Source organism: Saccopteryx bilineata, chromosome 4 (assembly GCF_036850765.1).
Source record: "Saccopteryx bilineata isolate mSacBil1 chromosome 4, mSacBil1_pri_phased_curated, whole genome shotgun sequence".
NCBI classification, from domain to species: domain Eukaryota; kingdom Metazoa; phylum Chordata; class Mammalia; order Chiroptera; family Emballonuridae; genus Saccopteryx; species Saccopteryx bilineata.
In genome coordinates this window covers 155,268,412-155,289,518 of record NC_089493.1, presented here as the reverse complement: position 1 = coordinate 155,289,518, position 21,107 = coordinate 155,268,412, and the positions used below count along the sequence as shown (strand labels likewise).

Genomic DNA, 21,107 nt, shown 5'->3' with positions numbered 1-21,107 from the left:
CTGAGTTTCACATTAGAAAACACAAATATTTCTAAAAAGAATCAGCAAAAATATATAATTAATTATATGTACAGCATTACTTCAATGGCATAAAAAATGTATGCTATGTATGTCAAAGTCAGAAAATAAGATAAGCATGACCAGGTGGTGGCGTAGTAGACAGAGCATTGACCTGGGACGCTAAGGGCCAAGGTTCAAAATCCCAAGGTCACTGGCTTGAGCATGGGATCACTGACACGACCCATGGTCAATGGCTTGGCTTGAGCCCTCGGGTCAAGGCACATATGGGAACGCAATCAATGAACCACCAAGGTGCCACACTATGATGCTTCGCACCTCTCTCCCTTCTTGTCTTTCTCTCTCTTAAAAAAAAAAAAAAAAAAAAGATGAAAATACAGAATTTTGGGTACTTGCTTTAAAAAATTTTGTCATGCTTTGTGGTCAGAATATCAATGTATACCATTTTTCTTTGACTTAATGGTGAAACAAGAATCTATTATAATTTTCCTATACAACTTTAATAAACACAACATGCTACAGTTACTGTACTATACTATAAGTCCTTGGGGAGCAGAGAGATTTCATGATACGATGACCTCAGAGGAAGCTGTTCCTGCCTCAGTTGAATGGGGCAATGTTGATGTTCTTTCTATATAATAAACATAAAAGATGAGACTAAAAAGAAAAGTCACAGGGAAGCATGGCAAAAGTGCTTACTCCTTAGACAGCACATATGGGAACAAACTATAAAACCTTCACTGGGGCCCAAGTCAGCTGGGTAAGTGGATAGAGCATTCACCCAGGGTATGAAAGTCCTGGGTTTGATTCCCAGTCAGGGTACACATGAGAAGCTACCATCTGCTTTTCTCACACTCCCTCTCCCCCTACTCTCTCTCTTCTCCTTTAGCAGCCACTAGCTTGACTGGTTGGCCCCAGGCACTGAGGATAGCTCAGTTGGTCTGAACATCGTCCCAAGACAGGGGTTGAGGGGTGGATCCCAGTTGGGTACATGTGGGAGTTTGTCTATCTCCCCTTCTCTCATTAAAAAAAAATTAAAATCTTCTGGCCTTGGCCAGTTGGCTCAGTGGTAGAGCATCAGCCCAGCGTGTGGAAGTCCCGGGTTCGATATCCAGTCAGGGCACACAGGAAAAGTGCCCACCTGCTTCTCCACCCTTCCCTCTCTCCTTTCTCTCTATCTCTTCCCCTCCTGCAGCCAAGGCTCCATTGGAGCATAGTTGGCCCGGGCGCTGAGGATGGCTCCGTGGCCTCCACCTCAGGCGCCAGAATGGCTCTGGCCACAATGGAGCAGCACCCCAGATGGACAGAGCATCACCCCCTGGTAGGTATGCAGAGTGGATCCCGGTCGGGCGCATGTGGGAGTTTTTCTGAATGCCTCCCGGCTTCTAACTTTGGAAAAATACAAAATCTTCAATGGAACAAAATGTGGAAAATAATTTCTTTATACTAATTCAAACTACTATAATTTCACAGTAGTAAACAGAAGCAATATCCCATTTAGTTTAAGGATAATATAAAAGGAGTTGACACTTACATGGATATTTTTATAGCAGCTTTATTTCTTTTTTAATTTTTATTTATTTATTCATTTATTTTAGAGAGAAGAGAGAGTTAGAATGAAAGAGAGAGAGAGAGAAAGGGGGCAGGAAGGAAGCATCAACTTCCCATATATGCCTTGACCGGGCAAGCCCAGGGTTTTGAACCAGTGACCTCAGTGTTCCAGGTCAACGCTTTATCCACTGCGCCACCACAGGTCAGGCAGCAGCTTTATTTCTAATTGTGAAAACTTGGCAGCAACAGATATAAGTGAATGAATAAACTGTGATACATTCCAACAATGGAATATTATTCAGCACTAATAAGAAATGAGCGATTGAGCCATGAGAAGATATGAAGGAAACTTAAATACATTTAACAAGTGGAAAAAATGCAAAGTTGAATAAGCTACATACTATATGATTCCAACTATATGACATTCTGGAAAACAATGGAGACTATAAAAACTGGTTGCCAAAGCATGGGGTGGGGAGAGGTTTGCTAAACAGGTTGAATATAAAAGATGTTCAGGGTGGTGAAAATACTCTGTATGATAATCACAATGATACATGTCACTATACATTTGTCTAAATGTACAACACCAAGAATGAACCCTAAGGTAAACTGTGGACTTTGGGTGATTATGATGTGTCAGTGCAGGTTCATCAACTGTAACAATGTACCATACCACTATGGCAGGGGATGTTGACTCACATAGTCAGAGAGCCAAAAATGAACACTGTTGGAGAAGAAGGGGGGTTGGTGGGTGGGTAAACAGGTGAAGGGATTTAGAAGTACAAGTTAGTAGCTATAGAATAGTCATGGGGATGTAAAGTACAGCTTAGGGAATATAGTCAATAATTTTGTAAGAACTTATGGTCTCAGAGGGTACTAGACTTTTTAGGGGGACCACCTCGTAAGTTACATAAATGTCTAACCACTATCCTGTAAACCTGAAACTAATATAATATTAAAGGCCAACTATATCTCAAAAATTCTTAAGTATTTTAATTTTTAAAAAATAAGATGGATTAAAACACCAAAATGCAACTATATCCTCTCTACAAGTATATCTATCATCTTAGATATAGACAGATATATCTTGGAACTAAAAGGATAAAAAGGAATATATGCAAACAAGAGAAGAGGTGGCCCTGCTTAGACAAAATAGACCTGAGTGAAAACTATCACAAGACACAAACAAGATCATTATATAATGATAAACAGGTCAATTTACCAAGAAGATCAACAATTTTAAACTTATTTTAGAAGATAACAATTATAAATATATAATTTATGCACATAACATCAGAGCACTATAATAGATGAAGCGAACACTGACAGACTTGCGAGGAGAAACAGACAGTATAAAACAATAGTAGAGTATATACTACTTGGCTTTCACTAATGAATAGAACTACAAGATGGAAGATTAATATGAAAACAGAGAGCCTGATCATCACTACAGACCACTTGAACTTATGACTTCTCAAATGCATGTAAAACATTCTCTAGGACAGATCACATGACAGACAACAAAACAAGTCTTAAAAAAAAAACAAAACAAAACCACAAAACAAGTCTTATGGATCAGAGCAGAAATTCCATGAAAAATTAGAAAGTATCTTGAGACAAACGAAAATGAAAACATAATATGCCCAAACTTACCAGATGCAGCAAAGTAAGTACTAAGAGGAAAGTTAATAACATGAAGTGTCTACATTAAAAGGGAAAAAAAGATATCCCTAATCAACAACCTAACTTTACATCTCCAGGAATGAGAAAAAGAACTAAACCCAGTGTCACAAGGAGGAAGTAATAAATATTAGAATCGAAATAAAAGAGCATAAAAAGTATTCACAAAACTAAGAGCTGGCCTGACCAGGCGGTGGTGCAGTGGATAGAGCATTGGACTGGGATGCCGAGGACCCAGGTTTGAGACCCCGATGTCGCCAGCTTGAGCGCGGGCTCATCTGGTTTGAGCAAAAAGCTCACCAGCTTGGACCCAGGGTCGCTGGCTCAAGCAAGGGGTTACTCGGCCTACTGAAGGCCTGCGGTCAAGACACATATGAGAAGGCAATCAATGGACAACTAAAATGTCGCAATGCGGAACGAAAAACTAATGATTGATGCTTCTCATCTCTCCATTCCTGTCTGTCTGTCCCTGTCTATCCCTCTCTCTGACTCTGTCTCTGTAAAACCTAATTATAAAAAAAATTTAAAAAAAATAAACAAAAAAACTAAGAGCTGTTTTTCTATAAAGATAAAATTGATAATCCTTTAGCTAGACTGACTAAAAAGAAAGATAATGAGAACCACAAATTAAGAGGAACTACGAAAAAGTACAGGCCAACAAATTGTATGACCTACAAGAAATGGATAAATTTCTAGGAACAAATAATTTACAAAGACTGAATCATGAAGAGAAAATCTGAACTCAAAAGATTAAATCAGTCATCAAAAGCCTCTCAAGAAAGAAAAAACCACATGGCTTTACTGGAGAAATCTATTACGCATTTAAAAAAGAATTAATGCCAAACTTCAAAAACCCTGAAGAGGAAGGAACATTTCCAAACTCATTTTCTGAAAAAAACATGATTCTGATTAAAAAAAAATAAAAAAAGACCAGACCAAAAATAAAAATAAAAGTCTTACCCGTTATGAACATTGATGCAAAAAATCCTCAAATATTAGCAAATTGAATCAAATAGCAGCATGTTAAAAGGATTATACACCATGACCAAGTGGGATTCATTCCTTGGGTAGGAGAATTCAATATATAAAAATCAATATATGTAATACAACAAATTAACAAAATGAAGAAAGAAAATCACATGGTCATCTCAACCGATATAGAAAAGGCCTTACAAAATTCATCAATTTTTCCTGATAAGAAGAGAAGGAAATGATCTAAACATAATAAAGGTCATAAATGAAAATTCCACAGCTAACATGATATTCTATGGTAAAAAACTAAAAACTTTTTCTCTAAGCTCAGGAATAAGGCTAGAAATGTCCACTCTTTCTACTTCTATTTAATACAGTACTAGATGTTCAAGCCAGAATAATCAGGCAAGAATTAGAAATAAATGACATCCAAAATGCAAGGAAAAACTAAAAATGATCTCTGTTCACAGTGGACATGATGTTGTACGTAGAAAATCCTAAAGATTACACACACACACACACACAAAACTGAGAATAAACAAATTCAGTACAGTTGAAGGATACAAATATCAACATTCAACATGTCAGCTTGAGCGCGGGCTCATCTGGCTTGAAGCCCAAGGTTGCTGACTTGGCTTGAGAAGCAATCAATGAACAACTAGACCAATCTGTGATGATGCAGAGGATAAAGTGCTGACCTGGAATGCTGAGGTTGCTGGTTCAAAACTCCGGGCTTGTCTGGTCAAGGCACATATGAGAAGCAACTATGCTTGCCGCTTTCTTGTCCGCGCCCACGCACTGCCCCCCTCCCTCTCTCCAAAATCAATAAAGCCTTAAAGAAAAAAAAAAAGTGACGCAACTATGAGTTGATGCCTCTTATCTCTCTAGAATCTCCTGTCTCTCTCTTTCAAAAAAAATCAACATTCAAAAAGCTGTTGTGTTTCGCCTGACCACGTGGTGGCACAGTGGATATAGCATCAAACTGGGATGCAGAGGACCCAGGTTCAAAACCCCAAGGTTGCAGGCTATCAATAGATAGAGCACGGGCTCACCAGCTTGAACGTGGGATGAGTGTGGGATCATAGACATGACCCTATGGACAGTGGCTTGAGCCCAGAGGTCACTGGCTTGAGCAAGGGGTCACTCGTTCTGCTGTAGCCTGACCCCCTCCCCAGTCAAGGCACATATGAGAAAGCAATCAATGAACAACTAAGGAGCAGCAACAAAGAACTGATGCTTCTCATCTCATCTCTCTCCCTACTGACTGTCCCTGTCTATCTCTCTCTCTGTCTCTCTCACAAAAAATAATAATCTGTTGTGTTTCTATACATTAATAAAGAACAATTCAAAAAGGAAATTAAGTAAATAACCCCATTTATGAAAACATAAAAAATAAAACAAGAATAAATTTACCAAGGATGTGAAAGCATTGTGCACTGAAAACTATAAAACACTACTGAAAAACACAAATAAATGTAATGATATCCTGTGTTCATGGACTGGAAGTCTTCACATTGTTAAAATGCCCTTGCTACCCAAAAGCAATCTTCAGATTCACTGCTATCCCCATCAAAATCCCAATAGCATTTTTGCAGAAATAGGAAAAAAGCAAATTAATAGGGAATCTCAAAGAACCCTGAATAACCAAAATAACCTTGACAATGAATAACAAGGATGGAGGCCTCACAATTCTGTTCTCAAAACTTATTAAAAAGCTACAGTAATCAAAACAGTATTATCTTACCATCAAGACAATGAACAGAATAGAGAGACCAGAAATAAACCCTTACATGTATGGTCAAATTATCATTGACAAGAGTGCTAAGACTACACTAGGAGATACTCTCTTCAATACATGGTGTTGGGAAAATTGAATATCCACATATAAAAGAATGAACATGAACCCTTATTTTATACCATACACAAAAATTAATTCAAAGTGGATCAAATACCTAAATCTAAGACCTGAAACTATAAAACTCCTAAAAGAAAAAATAGTGGAAAAGATTCATGACGTTGGAATGAGCAATAATTTCTCTGCTATGACACCAGAAACACAGATAACAAAAGCAAAAATAGACAAATTGGAACTACTTCAAACTTAAAATTTTCCACCGAGGAAAGGAAACAATTTAAGAGTGAAAAAGTCTGCAGAATGGAAGAAAATATTTGCAAACCATGAATTGGATAAGAGGTGATTATGCTGAATAAAGAACTTCTACAACTCAGTAACAGAAAACAACTCAATTTAAAATTAGATGAAGAACCTGAATGTAAATCATAAAAAGACAAATACTACTACTCAATTTACATGGTGTATATATAATAATCAAGTTCATAGGAACAGAAGAATGGTGGTTGCTAGGGCTGGGCAAAGGAGAAAACGGAAAGATATCCAATAGGTATAGAGTTTACAGAGTTTCAGACAAGCAAAATAAAAAAGTGCTAGAGATCTGTGGTACGATGTACATATATTTAATACTGTAACATACACTTTAAGCTTGTTCTGAGAGTAAATTTGTGTTTTGTTTTGTTTTGCCCTGGCCAGATAGTTTCCTACCTCTCTTTCTAAAGTCAATAAAATAAACATAAAAAAGGTTAAAATGTTTAAAATATTTTTTTACCACAATAAAAACAAAGCATTGATATATGTTAAGCAAAAGAACCAAACACAAAAGTACCACATATTGTATGATTCCATTTATATGAAATATACAGAAACATGCAAATCTAGAGATTGGTAGAAATGAAGGAAAGGTGCAAGGTTTCTTTCTGGGGCAATGCAAATGTTCCAAAATTGATCATATTGATGGTTGCACTGGTCCATAAACATACTTAAAAACACTAAAGTATAAATTTTAAACAGGTAAGTTTTTGGTATATAAATTATATCTCAAAAAAGCTATTAGAAAACAGAATCTAGTATCATAAAGTACTTTGAGAGAACTTTTATTTTTTAAGTGAGAGGAGGGGAAATAGAGAGACAGACTCTCACATGTTCCCCAACTAGGATTCACCCAGCAATCCCCATCTGGAGCCAATGCTTGGACGAACCAAGCCATCCTCAACACCCAGGCCTCATGCTCAAACCAACCGAGCCACTGGCTAAGACTGGGGTGGGGGGAGGCGGTCGCTTCTCATGTCATGTGCAACCAGACTGGGGATCAAACCTGGAACGTCTGCATACTGGGCTAACATTCTATCCACTGAGCAAACCAGCTAGGGTCAAGAAACCTTATTTTTAAGCATAGTTTTATCTTCAATAACTGTACTGTATTTCTAAGTATCTTGAAAGACTTGTGCCCTGGCTGGATAGCTCAGTTGGTTAGAGCATCATTCCGAAGTGCAGAGACTGCCAGATCTATCCCTGGTCAAGACACATACAGGAACAGCTTGATGTCTCTCACTCTCCCCCTTCCTCTCTCGCAAAAATCAATTAAAAAAAAAAAAAAAAGACTTGTTTTTCCTTCTGTTGCTAAGGTAGGATACCCAGGCACTTCATTCTCCAACATCATTCCAGAAGTGATGTAAGGCATCTAGGGCATTCAAATAAGTACAATAGAACATTTGCAATTTTTTTCAAAGCACACTGTCCCTTCTATGTACCTAGCAAGAGGACTTTCCTTAAGTTGTGGTCAAAGGAAGCTTAATATTCAATAAAATCTATTTGATTTCTATAAACTAACAACTATATTTAACTCAGGCTCAGAGCCTCTCAATTACCCACTATTTGAGTCCCAAAACTTACAGATTGAGCCCCAAAAGGTTCATAGTTTAAAAATGTAGAAAACACAAAATGTTCCTAAATTTACTAAAAGCAAGAGAAGAAAGAGCTTCTAATAAACCCTGATTACTGAATGTATATGGAAAGCTGGTCTTCAGAATTCAGACCCTTTTTCAAGTGACACTTCTTCTCACCCATTTTACGCTCAGCCCTTCCATTAAGAACTTCAGAGGGGATCCTTGTCATCACTTCCTCTGATCCCTTTCTGTGACAGTCAGGAATCCTTACCTGGTTCAGGAAGTTCAAGCTGGGGGGCCAAACTGGGAATTCCTGGCTCCTTTTCCATCTCCTCAATGTTGGCATTGGATTTATCACAAACATTCAGCTGTGGCCCAACCGAATCTATGCGGCCAGCATGATTTGGATCTGTCAGCACATCCTCCAATATGTTCATTGAAGGAGGAGGTCTATGTTCTGGGAACTCATCTCCCTTCTTTACAGGGTCAGCAGGAAGCGAGATCCCAAAGGCACCCTCAGAGTTTTCTTTCTCCCTAAATCTGTTAGTGCGCTTACGAGGTTTAGTGCGCCTTTGGTTTAAATGCTGCCACCGCTTTTTAGGAACTACTTGATTAATAACACCATTGGGCTCATCATTCTCACTGTTCATTTCAGAGTCCAGCTCTGGACCTTTTCTGTTTTCAAAGGTGGGGCCTTTTTCAGAAATTTTATCAGAGTCAGACTGGTTGACTTTGTTGTCAAAATGACCATCGGAAAAATGGACACTGTCTTCACTTGTTAAGTGGCCCATTAACAGAAGGGGTTCTTTTTTAGCAGTGTCTTCTGCCCCACCTCTCAGGGAGCCCTTCTCTGCACCTACACTCATTCTATCTCCTGGCAGTGCTGCCTCTGGAGCCACAGTTGGAAGCTGGGTCAGCTTTCTTCTGCGCTCTGTCTTTAAGGCTTTACGGTTCACTGTGCTCTTTCCCACCTGGCCTGAAAAACCATCTCGCAACTTGGATAATGGTTTTGATCGCCCACAGTTGCGCCTAGTAACACAGTTTGAACGACTTTTGCCAGAAGCAGAGAGGTCTCTCCTGTCAGATACTAAGCCAGGAAGGGAGGCAGACAACTCCCCCGAAAGTACAGAGTCACCCCCAATAGGGCTAGGATCCTGAGTGCTGTCTCCATGTTTTTCTGAATTGTGACTGGAGCCTCCTGATACCAAGACCTTAGAAGCTCCTAGAGGACTACTGGTAGAACAATCCCCAAGACCAGGGCTCCGATACGAGATCATATTTTGAGCAGTCATTAACCGTTGCTCCTTGGTCTTACTATCATGCATATCTTTCAACATCATTAGCAACGTACTGAATTTGTAGTCTGGTTCAATAGGTATATGATTCTGACTAGAGGCAGAGGAAAAAAGTAATGGTTTTGATGGCTTTGATGTTCCAGAGTCACTGACATCTTCATTTAAGGATCTATAAGAGAGTTCCTTCAGCTCTGACAGAACATGTTTCACCACTGCTGTTTCTATGTCATTCGAATCCCTGGTTTTCTCATGCATGTTGCTCAGTAGTTTCAGCCCATCCCCCTTCCCACTCTTGGAAATGCTGGCCAAAGGAGAGCCTTTGGTATCAGAAGAACAGCATTTCAAACTGCAGTCCTCAGTTGTAACTGAAGGCTCTACTATACCTGGATTTTCTTTATGCTTGCATTTTATACTTCGGATCTTGGGCTGTTTGTTTTTCAAATGTAACAAAGCTTGATTTGTAGCTGCACCCTTTATTAGTGAGTTCTCACTGGAAATGCTTGATGAGGTGTTGAATTTTGGAGAGAGGCCATCATTTTTAAAATCCAATTGGGGTTTGCGGACAAGAGTTGACACTTTAAAATCAGAGAGATTAATCTGAGATGTCTCAGTTCCAGACTCTGCTGTCTTAGTACAATCAGTTAGGTGATCTGTAAGTGAGTTAGTAATGAGGGCCTTCTGCTTTGCTTTTACCTTAGTGTTTGTGGCAGGATACCTAGCATACTTTACCTTTTCATTTTTCTTCATGGACAACATGCTCTCAGTTCTATCAAAAGCATCTGTAATTTCAAGGACACTATTATCAGAGTCTGAACTATGATCTATGGGATCCAGATCACTGCTCCCATCATCAGAAGTGGTACATATACTAATGGAATCACTTCGTTTTTCTTCATCACCTGCTCCAATATAGCAGAGCTGCACTTTTGAACTGCACACTAGGCCTCGCTGAAGTTTTTTCTTCTCCCCAGAACATCTAGAAATCAAGGCACCCTCAGACAAGCCCAGTAAAGAGTCACAATTTGAAGTCTCAAATTCTTTCTTTGCAGTGTTTTTTGCACAAGAAGAAAACAGAAAACTTCCTGGGGCAGTGGTAGCCCCTGTGAGGCTGTTTGCTATCCTGGAAAGTTCATTAGAGGCCTGTTTATCAGATACATCCCCAGAAATAAAATTTATGCCAAGGTTCTCTGGAATCTTTCCCCTCCTTTCTTCCTTATGTGCTTCCAATTGCATGTGGCCCTTTTTCACACAAGTCCTTTTTGGATTATCAGTGCTCTTTCTGGCTCGAGACTTAGCACAAGGCTTTTCCTTCTCATCTGCAGAATGTTCAGAGTCAAAAGACAGAGATTTCAAGCAGCCATTAAGTAACAGGTCATGTTCTGACTCGGGATCATTTGTACAGTCCTCAAATGGCATATCCTCCTCACTGTCCAATTTGATTGAACTGTTGACACATGTGCGGTTCTTTGACCCTTTGGGAACATCATACTGTTCAGCAAGACCAACACTGGCTTCCCATTTACTCAAAATTTTCTGAGGAACCTTAAATTCAAAGAAGAAAAAGGTTATCACTTAAGCAAAGAAATGGGGGTAGGGGGACCGGGAAATGATCGGTATATACCTTGCATATTAGCTTTTCAAAGTCTTGTTGTACTTCTTCAAGGCCTATTTTTAATGGGACCAGCAAGTGGTTAGCACCCACAGCTTACCCAGATCTCAATTAAGGGGGTTCGCCAACACCACATTATCATTAAGATCTATATTTAGAATAAAGATGGATCTTGTACATTTTCCATTCTGTCTGCCTTTGTAAGCACAAAGTAGTGGTCCATAACTTGGACTACAACATTACTTTACAAATCAACATCACATTACTAAGCCTAGGAATAACCAGACTGCTCCTATTACCCATCCACACCTTAAATAAGGACTTTTCTTTTATTCAGTGAGGAGGGGAGGCAGAAACAGACTCCCGCATGTGCCCCAACTGTGATCAACCCAGCAAGTCCACTAGGGGGTGATGCTCTGCCCATTTGGGGCACTGCTCCATTGCTTAGCAACTGAGCTCTTCTTAGCACCTGAGGTAAGGGCCATGGAGACATCGTTAGCACCCGGGGCCAACTGGCTTCAACTGAGTCATGGCTAAAGGAGGAGAGAAAAGTGCGGGGGGGAAGGGTGGTGAAGCAGAAAGGCACTTCTCTTGTGTGCCCTGATCAGGAATCAAACCCAGGACATTCACACACTAGGCTGATGCTCTACCACTGAGCCAACCAGCCAAGGCCAAGGACTATTTCTTTTAAGAGAGAGAGAGAGAGAGAGAGAGAGAGAGAGAGAGGAAAAATAGGAAGAGAGATGAGAAGTATCAACTCGTAGTTGCGTCACTTTAGTTGTTCACTGATTACTTCTAATATGTGCCTTGACCAGAGGACTCAAGCCAAGCCAGTGACCCCTTGCTCAAGCCAGCAACCACTGGCTCAAGCCAGTGACCTTGGGATCATGTCCATGACTCCACACTCAAGTTTATGAGCTGTGCTCAAGCCAGCAACCTCTTGGTTTCAAACCTGAGACCTCAGTGTCCCAGTTTGATGCTCTATCAACTGTACCACCACTGCTGAGGCAATAAGGATTTATTTTCTTCCTGACTTATGAAGGCCAACCACTCGCTCAGCTAGATAAAAAAGAAATAAAAGACTAAGGAAGCCTGACTAGGAAGTTTCACAGTAAACAGAGCATTGGCCTAGGACGCTGAGGTTACAGGTCCGAAACCCTGAGATCGCCAGCTTGAACGTGGGCTCATCCAGCTTGAGCAAGGGGTCACTGGCTCAGCTGGAGCCCTTCCAGTCAAAGCACATATGAGAAAGTAATCAATAAACTAAGGTGCTATAACCATGAGTTGATGCTTCTCGTCTCTCTCCCTTCCTGTTATCTGTCCCCGTTTGTCTGTCTCTTTGCCCCCCCCACAACTGCACCCTTGCTTAATACTAAAAAAAAAAAAAAAAAGGCTAAAGAAGATAATTATGAAAAAACAAAACAAAACGAGACCAGAAGAAACAAGAGGGTCAGACCTGCGCCATGAGACCTGATATTTGAAACTCTGGTTATTAGCAGGCCCTTGGCTAGTCAAAGTCCTATATATGTTACATACACTCTCTATTATAACCAAGCAGTCTCCTGGGCTTAATCATATTGTTCAAAGACACCAAGTTAAGAAATTACCATATGCTCTTTTATTATTTTCTCACAGCATGAAGATATTGAAGCTCTGCAAAATACACCCAATGTTCCAAACTCTTCTCTTCTTGGTGTCATATAATAAACATTAATCAATATTCTAACAATTCACAAATTAACACTTGTGAAAGTGATATCCTGCTCAGCATGTGAAAATTCATGTCACTAGTTGGTAGCCTCCTCTTATAAAGCAATAAACCGATCATCTGGTTTATTTTATATACAAATACACACCCATTAATTCTCATGACTATGACCAGAAGCTGAAAGCTCTAATGAATTCCTCAGAAAAGGGAGTTATTTAATCCATATAGCTAAACACTTGACACAAAAACTGACACTTCCCCACCACCAATACCCAAAGTATTAGAAAGGTATAGTTATTAACCTCCTTCATCCTAACAACACATGCCGGGTTTTTTTAGAGCATCAACCTTATGATATATTAAATATTTATCCTGGCCTGTGGTGGAACAGTGGATAGAGCATTGACCTGGAATACTGAAGTCCCTAATTCGAAACCCCATGCTTGCCTGGTCAAGGCACATACGAGAAGCATCTGCCAGTTGATGCTTCCTGCTCTTCCCCCTGCCTTTATTTCCCTATCATCTCTCTAAAAATCAATAAATAAAATATTTTAAAAAAATATATATTATAATAAAATATATATTATAATAATTAATATATATTATAATAATTAATATATATATTGGTCCTGGCCGGTTGTTCAGTGGATAGAGTGTCAGCCCAGTATATGAACAATCTGGGTTCGATTCCCAGTCAGGGCACAAAGGAGAGGCAACCATCTACTTCTCTCCTCCTCCCTTTCCCTGTTCTCTCTCTCTTCCCCTTCCACAGCCAGTGGCTCAATTGGTTCGAGCATGGCCCAGATACTGAGGATGGCTCAGTTGGTCCGAGTGCATCAGTCTCAGGTGCTAAAATAAAATAGCTCAATACTCGAGAACTGGTGCCAGAAGGAACTCCCAGGTGGATCTCGGTTGGAGCACATGCAGGAGTCTGTCTCACAATCTCCCCTCATCCCACCTAAAAAAAGGAAAAAGTTATAATCACTTTTGGTCCACATAACAGTTGTACAAGAACATATGATTACACTAGTTTTTAAGCTGAAGACAGTAGTCCCTAAAGAACTCAAATTAAAAAGAGCAGGGACTTTTTTTTTTTTTTTTTTTTGTATTTTTCTGAAGCTGGAAATGGGGAGGCAGTCAGACAGACTCCCGCATGCACCAGACCGGGATCCACCCAGCATGCCCACCAGGGGGCGATGCTCCACCCATCGGGGCGTCACTCTGCTGTAACCAGAGCCATCCTTAGCGCCTGGGCCAACCTTGCTCCAATGGAGCCTTGGCTGTGGGAGAGGAAGAGAATGACAGAGGAAAGAGAGGGGGAGGAGTGGAGAAGCAGATGGGTATTTCTCCTGTGTGCCCTGGCCTGGAATCGAACCCAGGACTCCCGCATGCTAGGCCAATGCTCTACCACTGAGCCAACCAGCCAGGGCCAAAAATAGCAGGGGCTTTTAAAAAAACAAACAAACAAACAAATAAATAAATAAGGACTGCATACTGACTCCAAATTATCCTAATTACGATTTTTATGAAATCTAAACATATTTCTACACAGAGAGTATGAAACACCAACCTTAAAGGAACTACTTCCCCCTTATAGAATTGACTATAAAAAAATACTCAATAAGCTGAAATTTTACTCAGCCAACTTTAACATAAACATCAAACAAAACGAAAACAATGTTCTTTATTAAAACATAAGCAGGTACAACTGGCCTGTGGTAGCACAGTGGATAGAGCAGCGACCTGGAGTGCTGATGTCAGTGGTTCCAGACCCTGGGCTTGCATAGTAAAGGCACATACACAAGCAAGCAATGAACAACTAGAGTGAGTTGATGCTTCTCGCTACCCCCCTCTGTAAAATTAGTAAACTGCAAACTTAAGCACTAACAACCAAAACAAATCAATAAAAAAGAATAGAAGGAAGGAGGAAGAGAAGGAAGGAGGAAGAGAAGGAAGGAGGGAACGGGGAGGGAGGGAGAAAGGGAAGGAGGGAGGGAGTGAAGGAAGGAAGAGCCCTGCCCAATAGCTCAGTTGGTTAGAGCATCATCCAGAAGTGCAGAGGTTGCCAGTTCAATCTTTGGTCAGGGCACATACAGAAGCAGATAGTCGTTTCTGTCTCTCTCCCTTCCTGTCTCTAAAATCAATAAATTTAAAAAAATTTAAAACTTTCTTTCCCATTTTTAAGCAAAATAATTAATCCAGAGAGTGAGACGTACAGTGTGTCTGTAAAGTCATGGTGCACTTTTGACCGATCACAGGAAAGCAACAAAAGACGACAGAAATGTGAAATCTGCACCAAATAAAAGGAAAACCCTTCCAGTTTCTGTAGGATGATGTGGCGGCATGTGCGCATGTGCAGATGATGACGTAACACCGTGTATAGAGCAGAGCAGCCCACAGCCATGCCAGTCCAGATGTGGACGGTACAGGGGAAAGTTCAGTGTGTTCTGTGGCCCGCTAAATTCGAATCTGTGACCAAAGTGCAACGTGAATATCAGCGCGTTTATAACGAAGCGCCACCATGTAGAAATAACATTACTCGGTAGGATAAGCAGTTGAAGGAAACCGGCAGTTTGGTGGAGAAACCCTGTTCTGGTAGGGCATCAGTCAGTGACGAGTCTGTAGAGGCTATAGGGGATAGCTACCTAAGGAGCCCTAAAAAATCTGTGTGTGAGCCCACATCAAACTGCACTAAATAGGTATGAAACTGGGAGAGTTTTCCTTTTATTTGGTGCAGATTTCACATTTCTATTGTCTTTTGTTGCTTTCCTGTGACCGGTCAAAAGTGCACCATGGCCTGACCAGGCGGTGGCGCAGTGGATAGAGCGTCGGACTGGGATGCGGAGGACCCAGGTTCGAGACCCCGAGGTCACCAGCTCAAGTGCGGGCTCATCTGGTTTGAGCAAAAGCTCACCAGCTTGGACCCAAGGTCGCTGGCTTAAGCAAGGGGTTACTCAGTCTGCTAAAGGCCCGCGGTCAAGGCACATATGAGAAAGCAATCAATGAACAACTAAGGTGTTGCAACGCGCAACGAAAAACTAAATGATTGATGCTTCTCATCTCTCCGTTCCTGTCTTGTCTGTCTGCCCCTGTCTATCCCTCTCTCTAATTCTCTGTCTCTGTAAAAAAAATAAAAGAAAATAAAAAACTTGTTTAAAAAAACAAAAGTGCACCATGACTTTACAGACACACTGTATAATAATTTTTATGATCAGTTTCTTTTTACATAAAATATAACCATAGAAGACTAGTTTTGCCATTTTGTATCATCACATCTAAGCAATGTGGCAAAAATTAGTCATCATCAATAAAAACAAAATCTGAATATATTTACAAGGCTAACCCCATCTCACCATTGCAAAATAACTTGCTTTCAACCTATTTTCTCACAAATATCCTACTACCAAAGGAAATAACATATTTAAAAAATATACCTTTTCTTGCCTCCTCCCTGCCCACCCCAAGAAAATAATTTGAGAGGCTTTTTTTCTTTTACCTTATGCCTATATCCTTTTTCTTTCTGCTTCCCTCTTCTCCTAAGCACAGGTAGCTCTTCAAATTGATGTCTACCTTCGAACATGACAATTGCTTTTCCAGCCACCCAGGCTCGTTCAGAAGGGTCTCCGAAAGCCTCCACGTAGTACTGTCGGTAGGGTCTCCGGTTGGAAACTAGGTAAGGATAAGAACCAGTGTCATTACATTAAAAAGATGACTGTTAATCATCAAGATAATATCCACACCACTTGCAGCAGAAGCCGGTTTACCACCCTAAATATATATATTTATATCAAGAGGCTATATATATATATATATATATATATATAAAAAAGAGGCTATATATATATCAAGAGGCTAAAACACCTGCAGAACAAGAAATTCTGACACAGGATGGATAACAGGAAAATTTTAAATATTCAATTAATGTGGAAAAAAAAATGCTTGAGTTTATGAAAGAACTCAATGGTTTGTTTTGGTGATAAGCTGTACATTCCAAACCAGTTAGAGCAACAAACTAAAAAGTCCCTTTAACATTATGTCTATGAAGTCATACACCCTTCATTATTAAAAAATACAAAGGACTGCTGTGGTTGGTTGGCTCAGTGGTAGAGCAGTGGCCCTGAGCATGGATATCTCAGGTTCAATTCCCAGTCAGGACACACAGAAGAAGTAACCATCTGCTTCTCCAACCCTCCCTCTCTCCTTCCTCTCTCTCTCTCTCTCTCCTCCCTTCCCACAGCCATGGCTAGCTTGAAGTGAGTTGCCCTGGGCACTGGGGATGGCTCTGCGGCCTCGCCTCAGGTGCGTAAGTGGCTCAGTTCTGAGCAACTGAGCAGCAGCCCCAGGTAGGCAGAGCATCACCCCCCCATGGGGAGCTTGCTGGGTGTATCCCCTCGGGCACAGGTGGGAGTCTGCCTCTCTGCTTCCCTGCTTCTTACTTAAGAAAAACAAAAACAAACAAACATATACAAAGAATATATAATAAGCAGCAGCACCACAAACATAATAATCAACAAGAACTAACCACCACACAAACTCTAAAAACACTATGCTAAAATATAAGGAGGAAGAAATGCTTCAACACCACACCATGTATAATATGCTAACATTTATGGAGTAGCTACACTCTGGGCCAGGCACTCATTACTCAACATTGCTTGGATTCTTCAACAAGCAACTCTAAGAAATAAGTAGTGCACTCCTCATTTTATAGACACAGTAAGTCCGATGACTTTACAGAGGGCAGGCAAATTCAGAGTAAATCACTGGTTTTGCAAGAAAGTGTCACTTAATATTTCAAAATATAGGACTTATAAAAAGAAAAGGGAAATCACAACAGCAACAAAACAAAAAGATATCCAGTTATCCTACAGTTTCTTGGTTGTCCAAAGTTCATGTATACAATAACAAACAAACAAAAAATACAAATCTCATTCAGAAAAGATTTTAATAAAATTTATCTAATACAGCCTGGTCTGTGGTGGGGCAGTGGAGAGAATGCCCACCTGGAACACCGAGGTCACCGGTTTGAAACCCTGGGCTTGGCTGCTTAAGGCACATATGACAAGCAAACAAAAAATAGCTGCAGTGAAACAACTTACTTCTCATCCCTGCCCCCCTCTGTAAAATAAATAAAATCTTTACAATTTTTAATCTAGTACATTTATCTCCCATACACCTAGCATTTTTCACACCAGTAAAAATTATAACAAAAGAAATAGTCAGGACTACAAAACAATAGGTTTACTAACTTGACTCCTTATTTACAAAAGTAAATCATCTTATATAAAAGTTCACTTGAACTCACATCTAATTCCCTTACAACAATTATATTGTTTCAAAACACACAGCCTGACCAGGTGGTGGCGCAGTGGATAGAGCGTCGGACTGGGATGCAGAGGACCCAGGTTCAAGACCCCGAGGTCGCCAGCTTGAGCGCGGGCTCATCTGGTTTGAGCAAAAGCCTACCAGCTTAAACCCAAGGTTGCTGGGTCCAACAAGGGGTTACTTGGTCTGCTGAAGGCCCGCGGTCAAGGCACATATGAGAAAGCAATCAATGAACAACTAAGGTGTTGCAACATGCAATGAAAAAACTAATGATTGATGCTTCTCATCTCTCTCCGTTCCTGTCTGTTTGTCCCTGTCTATCCCTCTCTCTGACTCACTCTCTGTCTCTGTAAAAAACACACAAAACAATCTAACCATCTCTAGGGAAAAAAAAAGAAAAGTCTTCTTCCCTTAGAGTGAAAAAGAAACAGAAAAGAAGAAAAATAAAGGGGAGGAGAGATTTATAAACTGAACTTTAGAACAAGTATAAAGAGCTCTGAACTTTCATGACTTCCATCTTCACAGTAACGGGAAAAGTCAAGTAAATTTCAAAGGAAGCTTCTTTATAAATACTAATTTCAAAGTTATAAAACCAAAGAATTCCTGCCCTGGCGGGTTGGCTCAACGGTAGAGCATCAGCCTGGTATGTGGAAGTCCCAGTTCGATCCCCAGCCAGGGCACACAAAAGAAGCACCCATCTGCTTCTCCACCCTTCCCCCTCTCCTTTCTCTCTATCTCTCTCTTCTCCTCCCACAACCAAGGTTCCATTGGAGCAAAGTTGGCCCCAGAGCTGAGGATGGCTCCCTGGCCTCTGCCTCAGGCGCTAGAATGACTCCAATTGCAGTGGAGCAACACCCCAGAAGGGCTGAGCATCGCCCCCTAGTGGACATTTGGGAGTCTGTGTGTCTGCCTCCCCCACCCCCATTTTGGAAAAATACCAAATTAAAAAAACAAAAAAAACAACAACAAAGAATAACAAGTATTTATGGGCAGCTCTCATAAACTTGGGTTAGTTTTCTGTAATAATATGCTTAGTCAATTTTCAAAACAAGTTTTGAAAAAACTGAACTCCTTAGACCCCCACCTACTAAATTAAATCCTTCAATAGAAACCACCCATAATGACGGATTAAAATTGTTAAGATATATATGTACCTATCTAGAGGTTCTTAAGTCCATTTGAGAAGTAATCATTCTCCCATAAATAAGTAAATTCACATAACACAGGCTGAACACTATGAAATGCCAGCAGTATTAGAGAGGACAGAAAAGAACTCATTGACTAGTAGCTAAGAAATAAATTCTGTATTTTTCGCTTCATAAGACACACCTGATTATAAGACACACCTAGGGTTTTAAGAAGGAAAATAAAAAAAATACTCTGAACCAAATGTGTTAAAATATTTAATAAAATACTGTATTTTTTGCTCCATAAGACACACGGGCATTTTCCCCTCCACTTTGGGGGGTGTGTGTCTTATGGAGCGAAAAATACAGTAGGTTATGGTAAAAGCATGATAATTCCAATAGCAAGCATTCAAGAAATAACACTAAAAAGTGAAAAACATTAAGTGGAAGACAAATGGGACACCAAAACAGAATTTTTAAAGGTAAACTGCTTATTAAGGGGAAAATTACAGTAACAGGGCCCAAAATTCTCAAAGGCATTAATGAATAAAACAAAACAGCTGGAACTATAAGTAATTCAGAATACTAAATCATAAAGTGGGAGGAAAGGGAAACTACGCGGGAAATCAGTAGCTAGTCCTGAAACAGCTTGGATGCCATGTCCACTTGATTATTATTAGGGTGGCAATGAGAAGCCTCCTTTAAACTGTGGAGTCAGAAGCTCAGATTTGCATCTTAGGAAGATATATCTTCCTGACCTCTGAATAACACATTTAAGAGAAAACAGGAGACTCAGTAGACCTGAGATTACCAAAATAGTGTACATTAGAGATGACTAGAAACTACACTAAGGCAATAGACGGGGAATTAAAAGAACAAAATTTGAAACATTTTTTTAAAAAAGACAAATCAAAAGGACTTAACATACAATAAAAAGTCAGAATAGATATTTGAATATCAATGTTCATAGCACCATTATTCACAATAACCAAAAGGTGAAAACAACCCAAATATTCACTGAAAGATGAATGGACAACAAAATACAATATACAGAAACCCCCTTTTATCTGTAGGGGATATGTTTGTTCCAAAACTTTCTCTGGAGGTCTGAACCCTATATATACTATGTTTTTTCCTATATACACATACCTATGATGAAGTTGATTTTATATGTTAGGCACAGTAAAAGATTAACAACAGTAACTAATAAAATATAACAGTAAAATAAGTTATGTAAATGTGGTCTCAAAATATTTTATTGCACTATACCCAACCTTCTTGTGATGATGAAATGTCTACATGATAAGATAAAGTGAAGTAAATGAAGCAGGCATTATGGCATCCAGTTGGGCTGTTACTGATCTGCCAATATATCAAGAGGAGAATCATTTGCCTCAGTGATCCTCTGTCACTGACCCTATTATGATGTCAATGGTTGAATTTCAGGAGCAGACTATGTTAATGATTGAAGAAATTTAGTAGTTTTAGACTATGGGTGACCATGGGTAAAAAAGCACAAAAAACGAATAAGGAACTCCGTACATACAAAAGAATATTACTCAGCCTTAAAAGTGAATGAAACCCTGGCCAGTTGACACAGTGGTAGAGCATTGGCCAGGCGTGTGGATAGCCCGGGTTCAATTTCCAATCAGAGCACACAGGAGAAGCACTCATCTGTTTCTCCACCCCTCCCCCTCTCCTTCCTCTCTGTCTCTCTCTTCTCTCACAGCCAAGTCTCCATTGGAGCAAAGTTGGCCCGGGTGCTGAGGATGGCACCATGGCCTCCACCTCAGGAGTTAGAATGGCTCCGGTTGCAACGGAGCAATGCCCCAGATGGGAAGAGCATTGCCCCCTAGTGAGCTTGCCAGGTGGATCCTGGTCGGGTGCATGTGGGAGTCTGTCTCTCTGCCTCCCTGCTTCTCACTTCAGGAAAAATACCTCCCAAAAAAAGTGAATGAAATGCTACCTGGCCTGTGGTGGCACAGTGGATAAAGCATAGCCTGGATGGCTGAGGTCAACGACTTGAAAGAATGGGCTTGCTTGATCAAGGTACATATGACAAGCAATCAATGAACAACCAA

The 21,107-nt window shown here is 40.2% G+C and overlaps 1 protein-coding gene across 7 annotated transcripts in view; it reads right to left on the bottom strand.

The window, feature by feature from the left end:
- Positions 1-21,107, bottom strand: part of NSD1 (nuclear receptor binding SET domain protein 1) — a 183,736-nt gene that overhangs the window by 86,754 nt on the left and 75,875 nt on the right. For 6 of the 7 annotated variants that reach the window (XM_066272298.1, XM_066272301.1, XM_066272296.1 and 3 more), the window contains 2 exons: positions 16,071-16,243; positions 8,234-10,799 (listed from right to left, as the gene is read on the bottom strand). In XM_066272298.1, the coding sequence (XP_066128395.1) occupies positions 8,234-10,799; positions 16,071-16,243 (2,739 nt within the window). The remainder of the gene's footprint in view (positions 1-8,233; positions 10,800-16,070; positions 16,244-21,107) is intronic. The other variant, XM_066272303.1, reaches the window with a different exon arrangement.